The following is a 15694-nucleotide window of genomic DNA, read 5'->3' on the forward strand; positions in this document are numbered from 1 at the left end:
CAACCACTCTTCACCCGTTTAATTTAATCAACGTTCATCGTCATGGCAGAAATTAGGTAAAGCGATGCAAGAGAGAAGAAAATACAAATAATTTCCTCCCAGTGCATCTGCAGGGCACTGTGAAATCAGGAGCCTAGAATTCTCTGTTTATGATTGTCCCTCACGACTTTCCAAGCTCCTAGCTACTTATTCCGATTAAATCTATACAGCTAAAAAAAGCAATGGGCTACAAAACACAACTTTAAACAAACCATTTTTCTACTTTCTTCAATGATATTAATTTGGCTTTTTGAGTTCTGGGATACATTTTTCATTTCTAATTTTCTCATTATTCACTGCAGGCAGAGTCCAACACATAAGAACAAGAATGCACGCTCGTCACGAATCCCAGCCTGAATTGTTCATTGTGAGGTCCTTTCATCAGTTTCATCATATCATCACTCATCCTCATTTTCGAGATAACCAAATGTGGCAGAAAAGCGAAGTAAAATAAACCAAACCAACAACAAGAATTAGAACGCACGTTCACTTGCCCAAATAAGTACATCCGTATTTATGATTGTTTAGCTTATCCATTTTTTTATTGGAGGCCAATAGATTAGTATATTTAAATAAACATTACTAAAACGAGAGCAAGAATTTGTTATTTAATCAATCATTATATATTCCATATTTTTTTAAAAAAAGCATAAAATTTTGTCTGCACATAAGACGTTCCAATTACATAAATGATAAAAGTACATCCCATATTATACATACATATTGTAACAACGTGTAAAAAGTAATGTAAATACAGAGAACATAAGTATTGCAGAAAAATTTCCCCTTAGTTCTTTAGAGGATTTACAAAGGAAGCGAAGGGAATCCGATCCCCTATCTGTCCTATAGGAGATAGACTGGAGGACCTGAAAGCACGGGCTTTCAACCATTGGAGCGGCGGCGAGGGGGCAAGGGAGGTAGAGGCAGAAATCTTCCCTTTCCCTTCGAAAACCCGTTTCTACCTGGAACTGTGGCGGAGAAAGAGCGAGCTAGGCCGCTGAACGCACCGAGGGACGAGAAGCGCGTGAAAAAAAAGTGTTGCATATGAACTGTGGCTTCAACAAAACAATAAATATTGTGATTTGAAAATAATTAGAGATTTGAGATTGATTGATCTATCTCTGCTAGACTAGCTACTCCTCAGTGCACGTCACTGAAAAAGTTGTTAGCAAGATAAAATAAGAAAAAAAATAAACATGCTCTGCAAATTGTAGTTTATTTTATTCTTCCGTACAACACTTTGGTTTGGCAAACTCTGCACAAATACCATATAAATAATAAAAAGTGTATATTATTATTTTTAGGTTGATCAACAGGAATAACCATGGCAGTGGGTGATAGATACCGACACATAATCATTCACTCTCGCAAACAAAATTATCCACTCAATTCCACAAAAAAAAAGAACATCTAAATATCTGCTAGATGAAATTTAAGACATCACCAACAATGCTTGTGAATAAGCACCAAGCCAAAGAAATCAGTATTGCGAACAGACGATTTATGACTAGTACGCTACCAATATTCATATATTTTCACGAATCACTTTTTAACAGCAACATCACATCTTTTGAAAATGCAGAGAAAGCTTTGATATTATTATTACTATGCATGGTAAAAATTAATAATAAATAAGAACAGAGCGCCATATGTACCAATACACTTTAAAAGCTATGTGAAACGAGGACTAGACAGGTTTGGGTTTTTTTTTGCAAAATAACACCAAACTCTGTACATATAACCATGTGTTTCTACATGCCATGAGTGGTTGTTCTATTAACACAGTTAACAGAACCCATCATGTTTTCTATTCAATATATACATAAACAATATTCATAAGTTATGGAAGTAACTATGTACCATATTTTTATCCTCAAATGCTTCAAAACTCCCTCGAAAACAGAGAACTTCATAAAATTAAAAAAAGCAATTCTCAAAAACTACAACAAACTTGTATTTATAGTTTCTCTGGCTTCATTTTCCCCCAAATTCTTTTCCAATTACAAAAATGCTGCAGATAGATTTTTCAAAGATGGTTAGATGGAGCATGGTATGAGGCAGCTGGTCACGAGTAGCTTTTGCAATGCCTCTATAACATTTGTTACAGGGACATATCTGAATTTTGTTTTAAGAATTCTCATGATATGGGGACATGGGAAGGAAACTTTATAAAAAGGACAGTAGCCTATTCTTTATTATTATTTGCTTGGTAACACTCACTCTTAGCACCTACAGCTGGGTGTTATCAATTCTCTTGTTGAACATTCTGTCCAACATTTTCAATATACAGGGTGTACCAGAAGTGATAGCACAAACAAACTGTGAAAAGTAGACAATAGTAGAAGTAAAAAAAAAATTCAGTAAACACGGGGTTGCAAACAAATCATTTGTGAGATAATTGTGTGTATGGTTATGATCCACCATTGACTCGATTGTTTGTACACTGTATGATTCACTCCAAGGTTTATTTGTTTAAAACTGAACACTGCCGAACATGTAACACTGTACAGTACAATAGTCCTTGGTAATAAAACACAGTAATGTCTAGCAAGGTGAACCTTCTAATTCTGTTATTTATTACTAAGCAGGACTACGGCACCTCACACCCAAAAAGCAATTGATGTGTACAAACAATCAAGTCAGTGGAGGATTGTAACCACATATTCACAATTATCTTGCAAACTGTTCGTTTGAGACCCCTTGTTTACAGAGATTTTTTTTTACTTTCACTATCGTGTATTTTTAATCGTTTCAGTTTGCACTTCTGGTACACACTGTACATACATGTATTTTTAAATGCTGGGCTTTCTATACAACTTTCAAATGCAATTTTTTATATGTACCATCATGATTAGGTATTATGGCCACTGTAGTATTGTGTCTTTAACTTAACCGTTATACATTTTCTGACACAGTACCTCAACATCTCCTTTTCGCACTGTCTCATGTACACAAACATAAGATGTTTAATCTGTAAAGACATCACCAGCATGTCCATGTTCAGATATCACAACCATGGATATAACTCCATCACAATCTAAGCACATCTTCAATGTACAGAGCACAACAAACAGTTTAAAGAAGTCTCTGACCACAATACAGACTTGTCTTGTGGCCTGAATTTAGAGTGCTATTGAAAAATGTAGAAAAACAATTTATGAGTGATCAAGTTCAGAAGAAGGAAACTTATTAGTGCACACTATACCTTCATGAATACACTATCGTTTCTGTGTAACGAAACTTGTAAAGAAACAGTATGCCACAGACATGAGTCATTACCTACTTATATATCACAGATAAATATAAAGTACAAAAAAAAGACCTGTACATGTAAAAAAAATGAACTGAACACTCAAAGCAAATTTAAATACCATTTAAAAAGATCTATCTTTTTTAGTTGTCATCACAGGTTAAAGATTTTATAAGTAGCATGGACTGGTCCATAGATGCAACAGTGCTACTTTATACTTTAGAATACTCTTATCTAATTCTATAGTTTTAATGGCAGTAATTGCAGCGAGGATGGCATTTTATTCCATTCACTCCACACTGACATCCGCCAGAAGTATCACCTTTACCCTAGAAAACAAAAGAAAGTCTACGTGCAGTGAACTACATACTATTACTGAAAATAACTGTGCAAATTACATTTTTACTCACACTAAAAAAACTCAAATTAATTTTAAAAAATATATATAAAATAAGATATTGTATAGGCATTCAATACCTACAGTTACAGAAAGATACCCAAAGTCAAACTATATAAAAGTTTAACACTAAATGCTCTGAATAAATATTAAAAATTATTTGATGTAACGTTCCTGGAGAACACACACATTCCCTTATTTATTAAACATTCACACATTTATTCTTAGTTTGATTAATGTCACAGTTATAACACTGTAGTAAATTCCACAAAAATAAAAAGTAGTAGTTAAATCTTGTCAATAAGGTTATAATTGTTGAAACCTAACAATTTAACTGTGATACAAGCAATTTATTTTTATATGTAAATACAGACTGTATCATAAAAGAGTACACAACATATCAGGTTTATTGTGAAAAAAATATCTGAAACACAAAAATGAGGTTTGTTATATAACAATGAGAAAATCTTCAAGTTTTGTTTTCATGCACAAGACCTTTGTAAACAGAATCATTAGTGTTAAAGGTGACTTTCACAGGTCCCCAGATCTTGCACCCCTAGATTTCTGCATTTGAGGCTTTGTTAAAGACAAAGTCTATGTGCCAGCTGTGTCACAGAATATGCAACAGCTTACGGAGAGAATAAGAAATGCCCTTGCTTCGGTGGACGATGAGTTCTTGCGAAAAATGTGGCAACAACTCGAATTTGGATGGGATGGGAGTTGTATAACTGGTGGAAGACACATTGAACATTTGTAGCCATTCATAGAAACTTAAAGTGTTACTGATTGATACATAAAAAATATCATTATTGTATTCCATATGGTTTAGTCAAAATAATTTTTTAAAAGTTGTTTACTCTGTTATGATTATTATTTTAAAAAAACAAATACTCCCTCTGTTCCATAATTATAGTCCGGTATGCCAAAATGGTAGTACAGAAATGACAGACGAAGAGGCAGATGGAAAGCCCAATTTGTACTGATCCTTGAGTAGTAAAGTTGTATGACTCATTCCCTTGTTTCATGTTGTTCTTCTGTATACACCAATGTCACAGTTTGAATATCGGGCAATTATTATGAGACAACAAACAAAGGTGTACCGGGCAATAATTATGGGACAGCTTGTTTCACAGTTAAGTTGTTGTTTCAACAATGTAACATCATTATTAAGATTCATCCTAACTGCTTCTTTTTTATTTTTGTTAAATTTACTACATTGTTATAACTGTAACATTAATCAAACTAAGAATAAATGTCTGATGAAGGGAGCGTGTGTTCTGCAACGTTACATCAACAATTGTGTTTATGAGCTTCTAAGAACTTTAACCTACAAGATAAATAATTCTACAATGCAAGCAATACATACATACTAGGGACGTCTAAATCTGGATAAAATTTTATTTTGATATCGGTTAATTTTCTATACGAATTTCAACATATTCTCTAAATCGTCATTTTCATATTTCACTGCACGTATTTCCCACATATCTTTCATTAAATCTGATATCTGGATAGTCTGAATATCCAGTGTTTGGATATTCGGATAATCCTAAATATCTGGATATTCTATATTTGAAGTCCACGTATCTGTTATCCAGATTTTGTGGCTATCCCTAGTACCATACAAGAAAAATTACATATTACAATTTAACCCATTTTGTTTGATGCTAAAAGTCAGAACTAAAAGCAAATTTACAATGCAAGTTAAGCTGAAATGAAATAATATTATGAAGAATTATAGTCACTGAAAGTTGTGTCATTAATATGATTATCTCCTTTTTGCACTTACGTTACAAACCAGGCATATAATAAAGAGCACAAAATAAAGTAACACATTTAAGGGAAAAAAACAAACATGTTTTGTGTGTTTCTCAACTCATGGTGAACTAGAAACCACGTGAAGGGTGAACGCCTATTTTTAACGGGATGAGATACAGAGGTGCGCATTTATTTCCACGGTGTAAAAATGCACATGATTGATTGATTGATTTGGTTCATTTTACTTTGCTATTCTGCCACTTCTGGCTAACCACAAAGATGAGGATGAGAGATGATATGAAATTGATGAAGGGACACTCACAAAGAACAGCCATGACCAGGTCAGGATTTGAACATGGGATTCCTGGCATCTCAGCTTGCTGTGCTAACCACTCTGCCGTGGAGGTCAGCAAAATACACACAAGTATTAGAAAAGCGAAAACAATATGTTATAGACTATGGGTTTGTCATCTTGCTACAGTTGTAAGTGCATCTTTGATTATATTATTAAGCTAAATACAGTGAAACCTCAATTTTATATTTTTGAGGGGACCAAGCTGACAAAAACTTAAAATAGAGAAATTTTCTTTTAACATTTTACTATGTTGGGACCATCAAGATTGAATGTATAATGCGGGAAAATGTAAAATCTGGGAACATAAAATCGAGGTTCTGCTGTATTATAGGCTATTGAAAATATCATTAACCTCCAGTGTATGGAAGCCTCTCCCACCGTAAAGCTTCTCCAGATAAGATTTTCTCAAGTGCATGCTTTTCAAAGTACAAAACAATCATAGCTCAAGATCTATTTGTCAGAGAGATGAAATCTTTCTTTCACCCCAGAATGACAGGACTTTTAATATGTTGTACCTCCGAAAAATGAAAGTTAAAGGAAGAAGAAAGAAGACAATTAAATTTTTTTTTAAAAAAATGTATTCAGTACACTCCTTTGGCCTCCACAATAGTGAGCAAAAAATGTAGTATCTAGCATTGATACATTCCTACAAGCATGCCAAGTTGCATTGGAAATTGGCAGTGACAATGCCCATTAAAACTTATTAACTGAAAATTTTGTTAAGAATTCCCACACCACACCCCTTATATGACTTTATGGTGTGGTGCAAAGCACAGGGGAGCACTTTACTTTTACTTTTATACCACATACATCTCGGCAAACAACTTAAAAATGTACTTACCCCTGGTCCCCATCGAGGCCCCCTCGTAACCCAACAAATCTCTGTTTTGCACATGGAACATCTCAACCAATCACAGCCCCATTTCTTCATTAGAACTACTTGGCAAGTAGGGCAGTTCATAGCCTCTCCACGCTGGACCATTTCCTTAAATAAAAAATAAAATAAAAAATAAAAAAATAATAAAAAAAAAACCCTGCTATAGTTGTTAGGGTAGTTACAACTTATTGAAAAGTCACTGAAAATTGCATTGCAACTTCACTAGGGATTTAAACGTGGTCCCTGGCATATCATACCAGTGAAACACTCAAGTCATCCAGCTTGTTTCAGGTCTCACCACAACTTCCGCTAGTTAAATTGCTGCAACTCACATTCTGTTTGTGACCTTAACACTGTTCTACACTGAAGTGAGAAGCGACGCATAGTATTGCTTTGCGATGAACCAGATGCTGGCTTATATATCCTGTCACACAATTCTGGTGTAAAAGTCACCTTACACTATCTTACCCAATGCTATCTGCATGCAATTGAGGCAACTAATTCAATTGATTGATTGATTTGGTTTATTTTACTTCACTTTTGTGCCACCTATGGCTAATTGCGAAGATGAGGATGAGTGATGATGCAATGAAATTGATGAAGAGACTCTCACAAACACCCATGCCCTGGCAAGGATTCGAACCCAGCACTCCTGGCATCGAAGCATGCTGTGCTAACCACTCCGCCACGGAGGCTGACTGCAACTAATTCAAATATTACAACAGATTATGGCACACGAAATAATTCAGCAATTTTTTTTTTTATTATGCATGATGTGATTCCTAAAGTGAACAAAGAGAATTGTCAGGAATATAATATTCGATGGGCATACTGACACCATGAAAGGAAAAATTAAACACACACGTTAAACACAAGGCATAACCAGAAAGTAGTACCTGTTTGGTAATAGAAAAAGAACAAAAGAAGTTAATTCAACAAAACATTATTACTCTGAAAGTACATACCTTGAACTATTTTTGTACATAGGCATCCTTGGTATCGAGACACTTATTGTACTGGGGGACAAGTTTTTGTATACCCTTGTCATACACTTCAGCTGCCAGTCCATTGAGAAATGCAGTTATTGTTTGCTGGAGCTCTTCATTGTCATTAAAGTATTTTCCTCCAAAAACTCCTTTAATTTTGTTAAAAGATGAAAATCACTAGAATGACAGCTCTCACTTCACACCTGAAACAATTCTCCATTTTCTGGTTCATCTTGACTACCCACAGAAACACCAACGCAACCACTACCACGATGCAACTTATATGAAAGCTTAGGCACAACTGACTCATACCTGGCAACCTTGGATGCTGTCTGTGTATCCTTCTGCCAATGGACTGGTGGCAGAAGGAAATGTATGATGAGGATATACAAAAGCTTGTCTCCTGGTACTATAAGTGCCTCAATGTCATGGGTTCAACTAACTTTCTTCGTTCTTTTGTTATTACCAAACAGGTACCACTTTCTTGACATGCCTTGTATGCTGTTAACCAGTGGCGTATGCAAGGGGGGGGGTTACCGGGTTTAACCCCCCCCCCTTGAGCTTTTGAAATATTATGGAAAATGATGTAGAAAAAAATTAAAAATGGCTAATTTATCACAGTCAAAGATCTGCGACAGTGATAATAATAATAATATTAGTAGAAAAGCACAACATTTCAAACACACGAATCTTTAATAGTGAATGCCTTGAAAATAAACACGAATTCTTGAAAATTAAATATGAGGGCAACTATGATTTATAAGAAAAAAGTTGTTTTGTACATCAGCTGCAACAATGTTCAAAGAACATGCATTTTTTTTCTGTGAACAATGAGCTTTAACTAAATAAAGTTCTTGGTTCGTTGTAAGCTGCTAATGTAGACAAATGCTAGGCCTACAAGAACACACGATCACCAGTCCACCTTCCCATTGTTTATGCGGTACGTTTGAATTTCTGAATTCGAACTACAATAAGCTTAACTATTGTGAAATGTTTTGTTGGTAAGAACAACGAGACAACCAGGTGTGAATTAGCCCGTGCATAGTAGAGTTTGAGAGCGGTATTGGCACGTTTATCATAAATCTTTACAGTGTAGTTTGGGATCCATCAATATGTCTAAACAATCTAAGCGGCCGCAAAGTTCAATTTTGCAAATTTTTTTTGCAAAAAAAAGTCACGCAGTGACTATCATGAGAATTGTGAAATTTCCTTGCTTCGTCGCAGTGTGCCGACGTTATTGCGAATATTCTTCCCGGTAATGAGTTCGCATCCCCTTGTGAACTCTTAAATGATGCTGAGTATACATCCACATTATTAAATAATGTTGAAGAAATGGTTTGTGAATCAACTAGAAGTGATAAATGTGTTGGGATGTCTATAAACTTACTTTTGAACAAAAACATAGACACAGTGGAGTGGAATTTAGCAACATGTATTCTCGCACCTCATCATTATCCTGGGTGAGTTCCCATAGGTAAAGGTAATGTAAATTTCCCCGTGCATATATCACCGTGTCATGAAAGCTCGTGTAGTGGTGTGGTGGGGCGGCCTCACACATTCTCAATCTCTGCCATTTTGCAGGTGATGTGATCAGCACCATGCTCCAGCAGTGTTTATCCCCCTAGGGTTTCTCTCAGGTACACATTGATATGAGGCTGGGTGCGGGGACAAGGTTGGATAAATTCCAACCAATTCCGGGGATCTCCGGTGAGGTTGTCAGACTAGACTACTGCAGCTCCTTGGATGAGTTTCATATTTTGATTATTTCAATTAATTTAATATATTTGATTGTTTTTATGGATTATCATAAATAAATAACCGTTGTTGTTAGCTAGACAATTATTTCGTAAGAAAGAAACAAAAAATGCTCCTAGAATTTGTTAACAATTGAATGACTAGAAAATAATTTTGTTCTATTGCTTTCATAAATATATTTATGTAGATCTGTACTACTTAATAATAGTAGTGATATTAGTAGTAACATTCCTCCTCCGTAGTCGAGCGGGTTAAGGCGTTCACTCGTCTTGAGATCGTTCGCTGCGGGATGGCGTAGGTTCGAATCCAGCTCTGGTCAGAATTTATTTGGCCTACGTATAGGGCAACCCACCATCGTGATGAAATTGGGGAGCTCCGAGTGAGTGAGCGTAATCCGGTCGAGACGACCTACTATAACGGCTGGGGATAAGCCCTTTAAACCAAACTGGTAACTAACTGATTACAAATTTTCACATTTGGTTTACAAACATTATACATATTATTTTATGTTACTTTGGTTTACGAAGAACTGGAACAAGTTAAGAGTTTTAAATACCTCGGAATCACTATCAACAGCAATGGAAGAATACATGGAGAATTAAATACAAGAATACAAAACACAAACAATCTATATTATGCTATCAATCAGGGGTTTCTAGGAAAGAAAGAAATCAGCCAGAAAACAAAAATGGCAATATATAAATCAACGTATTTACCAACTATGCTATATGGGAGCGAATCGTGGGTATTGACAAGTAGGTAGATACAGACAGTGGAAATGAAATATTTAAGAAGAGTGGTTGGAAAAATGATCAGGATAATGTTAAATTCAAAACCAGTGGAAAAAAATGTCATCGAGGCACAGCTGAGATGGTTTGGCCATGTTAATAGAATGAAGGATGGAAGAATACCAAAGGAAATTATGGGATTCAAGATCAAGAGGAATAGGAAAAAAGAGGCCCCAAAGAAAACCATGGCAAACATGGAACAAGAACATTGAGCAGACCCTGAACAGAAGAGGCATTAAATGAGATGAAGCAAGGAAGATAGCAGAGGATCGTTAACCAATTGAGAGCTCTCTGCAAAACCTCGACACCTTTCGGTAGAAGAGAATCCGAGTAAGTAAGTAACTAACTTTGGTTTACAAACAATATACATTTTATTTTATGTTAGTTTCTATCTCTTTAGGCTAATTCTGATGTGGAGTATGAACAATGATTAGATGAAGCTGATGAAAGGACACACACAAAGAACCATCTCGTGCTCAAGATATTATTCATACATGTTTGATGATGAGCTATGATGAGCTCCCAACACATTTTGGTAAAAAATAAAACAACTTGCATTCCCCCCATATATATTTCCATATTTCCAGGTGATTGTATAATGTTGTAACTTGCTGGTCTTCATGATAGGGAATTTCAGGTTTTGAAGATGCAACCTTAGCCTTTATAGCACATAATGCTATCACTCTGACTTTTCCACAATTTTCTTTGTTATAGGCTGATTTCTGATTTTTCAATCAGTGGGAACCCTGGCATGAATTGACCACTCAAAATCATCAACTATGTAGGGAGTTGGTTTACTAACAAGAAGTTAACACCAGTGATTGAAGTGGAAAATGTTAGCCGAGGAGATATTTGATTGGTGTTTTAAGTCTACTTTATGCACAGTAAGGCTAACCGGGACTGGACCTACAGTTTAAAGTAGGATTCGAACCACTATGTGCCTCCACCGGGTATCGAACCCAGGGAGGGCTATTTGGTTGAGCCTTGGAGTTAAATGTGGGGGATGCTCCAATAGTTTAACATGGGGACACTGGGACAGCTGAGGGGATGCTTTGCAAAAATATTACTAGCTGGGGGATACAATCCCCTCACATCCCCCCTCATTCGGGCACTGGTTAACATGCGGCAATGCTTCTGTAGAATTATTTATGGGAATAATGCAAGTTTTGTGATTGCTGCTAATTTTGTGCTAAAATTGTGTGAGAAAAGTGAATTTTGTAAGTAAACAGCTCATTATATCTGAATCTGTTACAATGTTGTAAAGTAAGACCCTTGATAGGTGAGATGGTTGCAGAAGAACCTGAGCTACCTAAAGCTCCTTCACGTTTATCTATTACTATCAGTCGGAATCAACAGAATATCTCCACTGGTAATGATTTCAGTTCAAAGCATGTACTGGTTCAGACCTAACGAAAAATTACAATGGAAGCTCTTCTGGGCAAATGTATCAAACATAACTCATGATGCACTCAAGCAAGTGTTGAAGTCTACAACAACAGTTCACACACAGGAAACATATCACACTAACCTCTAACATTTCTTTGGTTCTTCTGGCTTCAGCATTTGTAGCAGATTCCTGATTAACATGCTCCTGATATTCTTTACAGTTCATTCCATCATGGACAGCCTGAAAAAGTGAATTCATTTAAATATGTAAGATATGCAGAGCATTTTTCTGTCTCTTGTGCACCTGTCAGCAATCTGCTTGGCACCTGGCCAGATTTCAACTCCCATCAAATCACATGTGAAATCTCCACTATGGAAATTGTTGGCTTCGAAATGGATTCAAGTTCTCAGAATTAGAGTTACAATTGCAATCAAAATAAGCACATACCTTCTCACAGGATATGTTGGAAATAATGTCCTCGTGCATCCACACATTTCTGGCATGTTTTGTGGAAATTTTGTGGAGCTTCGGTAACGAGACACGCTAAAAGGGACACTTAAGTTTCCTAACAGCTCGTAGCACCAGAGCAGAAACTGAAACATATGGCTTTGTGCATAACCTGTGAATTTCTTAACCCCATTCCATTTCAGTAACTTCGCGAATTCATTCCAGTTGTATTTTTAAAGTGTTTACATGTTACAAGTGTGCTTGTGATTTTCTATTGTTTTATAAAGTGTTTACTAAGTGTTTAGTTTTCCAAGTGTTATTTGTGTCTTGCTATAGTTTTAATAATGGCAGATACGTATACATTACACATACGCAGCGGCGGCTGAAGGGGTAGAGCCGCCGTGTCATGGCACTACCCTCAGAAGAAACGCATACCTCGCCAAGTATTGTTAAATGAATACATTGATAGTTTACAGACAAGGAGATTCGAATCTTGCAATCGGTCAAGCTAACGTGACGACCGTCCCAACCTCCTCACTTCAACGCCAGCTGTTTCGTTCATACCCTCGTGAGGCAACAGTCCGTGCTGCCCAAGAGCTGGCCTAACCCAAGGACCTAACCAAGTTGACACACGTGCAGAGGGTTGAAGAAGTCTCCGCGAGGAACATTTCCACCATGAGCCGAGAACAAAGTGACAGGGGGCGGGGTTAGCCCATAAGAAACCGTGCCCGTCTTCGCTTGGCACGGCGAGGGAACTTTCGCAGTGTTGACACAGTTGCCACCTTCAGAGAAAAGTCGATAAATACGACTGATTTGTAAGACAATAAGTAATTTCTGCCTACTTTTGGAGAAATGAACCTAGTATTTCTCCAAAGTTAAATGAACATTTTTGATAATAGACAGATGCACCAAGAGGGCCATGCAGACTTTTTTTTAAAATATAAAAGTAAAAAATCCTATGATGATGCGAGTTTCCTTTGGCATTTCGACAATTTCTTTTCATAACAAAGATATTTTCGACATCCAGTTAGAATACGTGTGCATGGGGAGGAGAAGGTGATAGGAGTTGTTTTTCCTTTCCTCTTGTAATTGTTATATTTTTAGGGAAGTGTCCTGTAGTGTATAAAGATAGGTTAGTGAGTGAAGATCAATCGGATTAGTACGTTATTACTTAAACACACATTGTATTCCACGTTACCAAACAAGGATAAACATCTTGGACAGTGGCGCAACCTCAAGGAGGAAGGACATTGTGGAGGTGTTTTTTTTTTTATCACGTTGGCACTAACCACTATAGTTGCCGCCGGTCGCCACTGCACATACGTACAACAAAATACAATTTTATTCAGTCCCCTGTGACAAGGCACGTGCTTATTTTGAATGTAATTGTAGCTGAAGTCAACAGTTTCCATAGAGGAGATATAACATGCTTTTTGACGGGAGTTGCCATCTGGCCAGGTGCACAAGGGACAGAAAAACACACTGTATAATAACTTGAACTAAAATAACTTTACACTAGCCCACTGCAAGCATCTCGCTTCTGCGGTCCGAATTGAAACAATAAAAAAATAATAATAATAATAATAATAAAAAAAAACTTATCTATCAATATTTACTCTCAAAAATATCTATGATTTCCAATTTAGCACATATCACAGGTGGCGGAACTACCTAGACTGTGATCTAGCGAACACTTTGAGAAGAAATAATAGTTAATGATCATGTAGCATTAAAAATAGCCATTGATGACTGGGTAGCAATAACAATAACCAATATAGAAATATTAGCAAAAGAAATGCAAGCTCGATCAGGATTTCTGCTATACTGTTCCACTGCTCTACCAACTAAACCACTGAGCCAGGGCTGGCTTGGCCAAATTTTTCATTTTCGCTGTTTAAAAGTTAAAAACTAACCACATTTTTAAGGGTCAACATGCAACTTGACAGGCAGTCCTCTGTGTCTGTCTACCACCACCACTGTCGCAGATCATCATGTAACACTACGAAAAGATGCAAATTATTTAACATGGCTCAAAGTTAAGGTAAGGTACAGTTCACAATGCATATAGGACTGTGTCATGAAGGCACATTCTCGATCTCGGCCATTCTTTTGGAGGTAATGTGATCAGCCTCCATGCTCTGGCCATCTTTACCGCCAGGTACCCATTGATTTGAGGCTCGGTGAGCCCCAGGGGTGCTTTATGCAGGGACAAGCTCGGAAAAATTCCGGCCTTCGATCACCCAGCCCATGAATCGACCTGGGTCTCCCACATGGCAGTCAGACTCCCTACCGACTAGAACAACGCTCAAAAGTACTTTTGTTTTATTTCACCATGGACACAATGATGAAAGGCCTACAGAATAAAGACCGAGAGCAAATGATTAAAATCATCCATGAGTACAAAAAAACATGGATAGTTATGCAACCAACAAAGTTTGTGTTCTGTTGTAAAACTAGCAGAAAGTCACACTAAAGTTTATCACTGCTGAAGGTATATTTGTCTTGACATGCACCTGTTTTATTACGAGTTTGAATTGTTGTTTTCTTCTTGTTTTAAGTCCACTTTATGCACAGAGAGTCTAATTGAGACTGGTCTTACAGTTTAAAGTGTATGCTATATCATTACGTTTTCTATTCTTGGTGTATGGGTGAGAGGACAAGTGGCCATGAATAGTACTTGGGAAGCAAATATACTTCTCAATGTACATTAACACTATGATATAGGGCAAGGAACTTCCAATAAACTGGCATGTTGCTGTCTATGAAGATAAAATACACACTGGAAAGATTGTTGGGAGAATACCCCACTTATAAATTTCAGACTAAATATCAGACTAAAATCAATAAAAGTTTCTTACCTGGCATGTCAAACAATTTGTCTTTGTGCACACTGGGCACCGGAATTCATTAACGTTGTCCTCATAAATGCACCAGCCTTTGCAATCAGGTGTTTTGCAGTGGAAGGCATTCAGAATCTTGTTTTCTGCTTGTGCTACAGACTTTTCAAGATGGTGCTCGTATACAGCAGGTGGGACAAGCTGAAAATAATTTTAATATATTATTTAATAATAATAATAATAATTTATTTTACGCACAGTTATGGCAGCAGTGTACTTAATTCCAGAACATACTGTATGACAAAATAAAAATTTCTTAAAAATTGTAGCAGTGTAATATGGAAACAACACTACAGAGATCATGTATTTGCAGTAATAGACTCAGGGGCGGTTATTGATATTGTTGCAGTGTTGCAAAATGACCAGATATTTTACAACAAAATTTCATACTTTTTGTTAGTATACTTTTTCATTTGTTTTCCTATTAAATATATTGAACATAAACAAACAATTTTGCCCTTCATTGCTTCTTAAAGCAAATTCCATTATGATCTGTTAAAAGAAAGGAGGCAGCCTGCGAGATTTCACAGTGTACGAGTAGACGCACAGGTACGCTTTGCGAAGCGAAGGAACGGCCTGATCTCTACAGCGAGGAGTATTGGAGCGAAGTTCAATGCTGTTCTTCCTATCCCCTGCTTCAGTCGGCTTGGTGGTTGCAATGGGTTTACAACACAGCAAAGTCAGGCGACCCGTTTCGGATACCCCGGCAGGTGAGGGAAGAGGACGGACCAACAACAAACGCTTGATTGCTAATTCTT

At 36.7% G+C, this 15694-nt stretch overlaps 1 protein-coding gene across 1 annotated transcript in view; it reads right to left on the bottom strand.

Annotated features, from left to right (window-relative positions):
• Positions 1–1257: 1257 nt before the first annotated feature.
• The window catches only part of LOC146001666 (uncharacterized), a 147159-nt gene continuing 132722 nt past the window's right edge, over positions 1258–15694 (bottom strand). The window contains exons 13-16 of the mRNA XM_083139283.1: positions 14898–15077; positions 11734–11832; positions 6641–6784; positions 1258–3618 (exon numbers count right to left, since the gene is read on the bottom strand). Of these exons, the coding sequence (XP_082995409.1) occupies positions 3538–3618; positions 6641–6784; positions 11734–11832; positions 14898–15077 (504 nt within the window). The 3' untranslated portion in view covers positions 1258–3537. The remainder of the gene's footprint in view (positions 3619–6640; positions 6785–11733; positions 11833–14897; positions 15078–15694) is intronic.

Source organism: Lepisma saccharinum, chromosome 17 (assembly GCF_977018435.1).
Source record: "Lepisma saccharinum chromosome 17, izLepSacc3.1, whole genome shotgun sequence".
Taxonomy (NCBI): Eukaryota; Metazoa; Arthropoda; class Insecta; order Zygentoma; family Lepismatidae; genus Lepisma; species Lepisma saccharinum.